The sequence below is a fragment of the Balaenoptera musculus genome, chromosome 2 (genome assembly GCF_009873245.2).
Source record: "Balaenoptera musculus isolate JJ_BM4_2016_0621 chromosome 2, mBalMus1.pri.v3, whole genome shotgun sequence".
NCBI lineage: Eukaryota > Metazoa > Chordata > Mammalia > Artiodactyla > Balaenopteridae > Balaenoptera > Balaenoptera musculus.
In genome coordinates, this window is record NC_045786.1 from 148,526,245 (window position 1) to 148,532,244 (window position 6,000).

At 41.8% G+C, this 6,000-nt stretch overlaps 1 protein-coding gene across 2 annotated transcripts in view; it reads right to left on the reverse strand.

Annotated features, from left to right (window-relative positions):
• Positions 1–5,690, reverse strand: part of NEK9 (NIMA related kinase 9) — a 36,816-nt gene extending 31,126 nt beyond the window's left edge. For both annotated transcript variants that reach the window (XM_036842269.1, XM_036842267.1), the window contains exons 1-4: positions 5,338–5,690; positions 2,967–3,144; positions 1,199–1,254; positions 581–651 (exon numbers count right to left, since the gene is read on the reverse strand). In XM_036842269.1, coding sequence (XP_036698164.1) covers positions 581–651; positions 1,199–1,254; positions 2,967–3,144; positions 5,338–5,556 — 524 coding nt within the window. In that variant the 5' untranslated portion in view covers positions 5,557–5,690. The remainder of the gene's footprint in view (positions 1–580; positions 652–1,198; positions 1,255–2,966; positions 3,145–5,337) is intronic.
• Between the last annotated feature and the right edge of the window lie 310 nt (positions 5,691–6,000).

Genomic DNA, 6,000 nt, shown 5'->3' on the forward strand with positions numbered 1-6,000 from the left:
AGTAGTTGTGGCACGTGGGCTCAGCAGTTGTGGCTCACGGGCTCCAGAGCGCAGGCTCAGTAGTTGTGGCACACGGGCTTAGGTGCTCCGTGGCATGTGGGATCTTCCCGGACCACGGCTTGAACCCGTGTCCCCAGCATTGGCAGGCGGATTCTTAACCACTGAGCCACCAGGGAAGCCCTTTTTACTTAAATTAAAAGACTTAATTATAAAATTAAAAACAATTGCCCATTTTATTGCTCAGAGAAAACATTTACTATGAGTTCCAACCAATCTAATACCACTTTCATAGTGGCTTTCTAGGCTTTACTGATGAATTAATGAACTCACCTCTAAAATACTTCTTAAAGAGATGACTGAGCAGTACTTAGTTATTGAGGAGGTTCTTCCTAGATCACAAACAGTTTAACTTTAGGAAGTGAAGATAACGCCCCTCATTACTCACTGTTTCCTTCCTAAATTATATCAAGGGAAAAGCCTTGACTGCTTAATCAAGAAAATAATAGTGCTGATGGGAGGTACCCAAGGTGAGGGTTGGATTGGTGGAAAGGAATACATCCCACATTCTTTCACTCATTACCTATGAAGGATTCCAGCTTTATGGATACAGCTCACTGCTGAAACAATCTGAAATAGGTACCATACCACCATCTGCAGAGAAAAAATAAATTATACTTGGACTGGAAACAAACCAAAAAAACCATATAAATAAACACACACACTTGAACACACAAAACAAATGAAGCTGCAACCAGAGGTTATGATTCAACATGACTTGACATTTCTTGCTTGTAGGTTGAGTAGGCAAAGAAAAGTGGTAGGGGTTTAAAAAAAAAAAAAAAAGCAGATCATTATAAAATAGTTCCAATACTGTTATATAGTATGATGAAGCAGACTTGTGGAAAGAAATCCAGGAAGAATGCAAAGGTATAGAAAACTGGGCATACCAGTATGCAGTAATAGAACCAGGAAAGAAAGCTCATAGAGAATCATGATGTGGAGGTAAACCATTTAGGAAGCAGCTATAGACAGCTTCCTTGTTAGAGGTTTCCTTTCTCATGAATATCAATCAGAGCCTGGAAGGAGTCTGAATAAAAGGAAAAAAACACTCTTCATTGTTGTAAGAGTAAATACAGAACTAGAATGCAAGAATCACAACATTACAATTCTAGCTTCTTTCCACAGAAATATGAATTACCTCTTCCTCAAACAACTTGTCCTTCTGACGAAGGATTTTGTCATATAGGTTCCCTCCTGCAATAAACAAGAAACAGGTTTGAATTGCTTAATAGAGATCAACGCTCCTAGGGTTTTAACAGGTGCCACAGTAAGTGAAGGATTCTGCTTCCTCTTCAAAGATTCCCCTTCTTCCTTCTCAGCTCTTGGGTACATGGGTACAAAATTCTTCCCATCTGTCAAGGACTATATCTGAAATATTCTTCAGAGATTCCCCTCCCTAACAGAAGAGACTCAATACGAAAACGGGAAGTACAGCATTTTTAGAAACGATGAGAGTAAAGACACTTTCTATAGTACCCTAATTTATAAAATTACTTTGAAAGTCTTCAAAATCAGATGATTTTCTTTTCCAAAACTCCTTTTAAAGGAATCTGCAATATTTTGGTAACAACTCTCTCAGTGTGACTATTAGAACATTTGGGTTATAGCTGTGATGTGATGTTTTGTATATATAGGTGTATATCATCAACTTCTTTTTCTTTCCACTTCACGCTGAAAAGGTTTCCCAAAATTTAGGGTAGACTCTAGATTGTTTCCAATCATTACTCCCTTTACTAACTCCTTCCTGAAGAGTAAGTCTGAATTTGCTTCTCCTTTCATTATCAAGTAATACAGACTGCAAATGATGATGGTTCATTTTATTTCCTACCTGCAGCTGCAACTTACACTGTAGTCCTGGTTCAGTTTCACAACTTTTTTTCCCCTTGCAATTTAGTAACTCAGAGTTTCAATAAATACACCATTCGTTCTAGTTCCTCCTAACCACAAAGGAAGTTAGCTACTTGAGGCTTCTGCGACTTCAAAAATTTCTAATATAATCTCATACATTTAGGGTTGAACAAAGGAACAATCATGGTACACAAGAATCCAGTAAGAAAGTTAGAAGTCTAGGAGCTTTCTCTTAAGAGATTTAAGTCAAGAATATGCTGGGACCTCTTTAGCATGCAGCTCAAGAAAGGGCTTTGGGGGTTCTCTTACATAATAAGGATAATAGCTTGTACAGTATTTATCAAAAATTTGCTACATATCAAGTACTATGCTAGGAGCTTTACATATTCATTTCATACAACAACCCTAGGAGGTAACTATTGCTTATCAACAAGCTCACTTAAGATAAGGAGGCTGAGGCACAGAGAGGTTAAGTTGCTCATGCAAGATAACAGAGCTAAAAAGTAGTGAAGCTTAGGATATGGGTTCAGGGTCTATTTTCTTAACAAACAGGCTATACTGCTATTTTACAAGCAAAAGGGTTCAAAGAAATCATTTTCATTTTCAGTCAGCTATGATCTTTGAACCACTTTTCAATAGGATGGCTTTAGCTGAAGTCAATATAAATAAATATTACCTACAAGATTTCATTATATATCAAGTCATTTCATTATATATTATATCAAGTGTCAAACCATGCTATGTCTCTAATGCCTGACTAATGTCATTTCATAAGGAAAAAAACCTTGAAAAATGAATGTAAAATTCAACTGAACAAGTAATTTGAAGATGGAATTATCATCACAAAGGAGAATTTGAGTATGCAGGGGAAAAATTCCTCCCCTCATTTTGTAGATCATTTCAAAACTCTCCAGGGCCTGAACTATTTCTCTTAAACTCTAGAAATCCATTTAAAGTTCTTATTCTTTGTATATGTATCTTCTTTTTCTCTCCCCCTTAAGGTAAGTATAAGCACAAGAATGTCTCACTGGAGGAAGTCCCACTGAATTCTACCTTACCATTACAATATTCCAGCTCAATCAGCAGGGTGGTGTTGTCCATGAAGTGATTGTAGTAGGCAATAATGTTGTCATGCTGCAGCAGCGCCAGAATAACAATCTCATTCAAGGCATCACGACGTTCCTTCTCAGACAGTCGGGTCAAATCAACTTCCTTCCACACGACCAATGAGTCATCCTGTAACACAGTAATAGAGCTATCATGTTTTCCTCGCGCCTGGCAGAGAATGAATCCACACCCAGATCTGTAAGCCTAGAAAGAAAACTTCCTAGACTGACTCCTTTTTTTCCATTAAACATGAACAGACTTTAAAAGGTTCTGCATACAACCAAGCAACATAATTTACTGCAGGCCTGGGAAAGCATTAAGATGCTGTTACATTGTTTCTACACTTAATTTACACGATGTCAATTCCAGGTAAAAAATATGGGATGGAGGTAGGTCTCAAAGATTCTATTGAGGGACATGAAAGACTGCTAGTCATGATGAGGATTGTATTGGAGAAACAGAGAACAGGAAAATGGTTACCTATGGCTGACCACAGTTTCTTGTAAAATAGAAATGTTAAAATTGCCTCTAATTTTATAAATTTAGATTTCTCTAGTGATTGTCATTTATCCTTTCTGGATAAGAATAAGCCAGGTCTAAGGGCTCTGAGTTCAGTTTCCTCACCCTGTCCCATTCTGCAACTCTGTTTCTACTGTCACTTTTATGTTATCATGTTTTCCTCTATTCATGAAGACTTACCTGTGGCTCCCAATATTCACTCCGTTTTATAATATCTCTAATTATTTACAAATACTGCTCCCCAGCCCGCGAGCACCCCCACCTAAATAACCCTCCCTATCCTTTAGAATGGCTTCGTTAGGCCTTTGAAACTTTGGGGGAAGATCAATGAACCTTCTACTGGGCATTTCCTTAATTTTCAGAGCTCATACACTAAAATATTTGTCCATTCTTTTCCCCTTATATACACATACAACTTAAATGCTATTTGTCACTAACAAGACTAACATGTCTTCCCAATGAAATACACGCTTCTTGAGGGAAAGGGCTGCTTCTAATTATACCCCTGTAAATTCACAGATGTAATAAACATTTGGTGTTAGGGATAATACTGTGCAATTTTAGGGAAAGTGCAATCAAACTTAAAACAACCTTGGTAATCAAGTTCAACATGATAATAATGGAAAGGCATGCACAAGGAGATGTGAAACACCATTCTAGCCCAGGATTTGCTTCTAATTTAAGCGGGCAAGTCCTTAAATATACTATCTTAGTTTCTTTAACTATAAAATAGGAATACCAAAGCTCATCTCCTCATTCCCGTATTTTGAGTACAAATAAGAAAACAGAATACTAACAGTAACTCTAACATTATACATTAATCTTGCAACTACCTCTCTCCTCCTCCATCTTTTAGCCTTAAAAGTACCTTGGAACACACACCAGAACTGCAGACAGATAGATCACTGATAGATCAATCACCTTCAGCAACCCCAGCAAGTTCTCATTGATGCTTACCTATTCTAAAACTAGTTTTAAGACTTTAGTGATCAAACCCTGTTATGATTAGTTTTTGGAAGTAGACTCCCCAGTATAGGGTTTTAATCAGTATACATTCTGAACTTGAGGGTCAGTAATCCACGAATCTCTTCAAAGGACTTGTATGTGTGCAGTAGTGGACTGGGGGGAGGGCATGTTTACATTAGATTCTCAAAGGAGTCCTTAGCCCTCCCAAAGTTAAGAACTGATGGCTTAGAATATACCAAAATAAAAAAGTATTTCCCACGCATAAACGCTGCTGGATAATCACTGAAGAAACTAACACGTTACAATCTTCCCCATGATCTTCAAGAAAAATCTCCAACTGAGTGTTCATATCTGAACATAAAGATATGGCAAAGGCAGGGGAGCTGCCACGGATGTGGGAATTTTGAAGCTATCCCCTCCTCTCCACCTCGACCTTGGAGAGCTGTACAGCACAATAGGAAGGAAGTTTTGACAATACCCCACATTCATAAACTACTTTAATTTACAGTTTGCAAAGTATCTTTGTTCGATTCTCAAAATAACCTTAAAAAATAAATATTACGTTTAAAGTACGTAGCTATCACTAACTCCAATTTACAGATGGGAAAACTAAGGCTCAGAGAAAGTTCAATGACTTGCTCAGTTGCCTGATTTAAACAAAAACGACCAGTCAGTAAAACCAATGCTCTAACGAACTCCTAGTGCAGGAGAGTTGAACGAGTGATAAAGACCCCGAGACAAATACCCTGCGGGGCCCTAACACTAAGCGAGGACGACGAGCAGGGAGAGCAGGGCCGCGCAGGCGGGGCGGGGGCGACCGGAGCCGGGGGCCGCTACCTCGGTGCGGCGGTACAGCGTGGCCTCCCCGAAGGCGCCGCGGCCCAGGATGCGGATGGGGATGTAATGCAGCTCCTCCTGCTCCGCCGCGCCGCCGCCGGCTCGGGGCCCCGGACCAGCGCTGGGCCCCGGGCCCGAGTCCCCGCCACCCACGGACTCGCTCCCAAAGTCCGAGTTGAGGGAATCGCAGTGTCGCTCGTACTCGCCCAGCACCGACATGGCGGCGGCCGCGGGACCCGCCTGCGTGTCCCGGGCGGCGCTGACGGCGCTGCGCCTCTCCCGCTTCAGACACCAGCCCGCGGCCCCGTCAGCCCAGCCACCCCGCCACCCAGCCAGGGTCCATGGTGGCTCCTTCCCCCTTGACCCGGAAGCAGTTCTGGGTGCTTCCGGCCCGGCGGGGTTTCCTCCGCTTTCGCTGGTCGCTCGTTTAGCATAGCGGCAAGGCTGCTTTTCCTCCAGGCCGGCTGGGAAAGCGAGGCCTCGGGCGGGGTTGGCGGCGCCTGGTGGAGACCGCGTGGAGTCCAGTGGCTCTGGCGGGGGCAAGGGCGTCATCGACGGGTCTGCAGACCCCTCCCCTGATTGCTGGCCAGGTCCCCAGACAGTTTTGGTTTTTTTTAATAGATCTTCATTGGAGTGTAACTGCTTCACAATACTGCGCTAGCC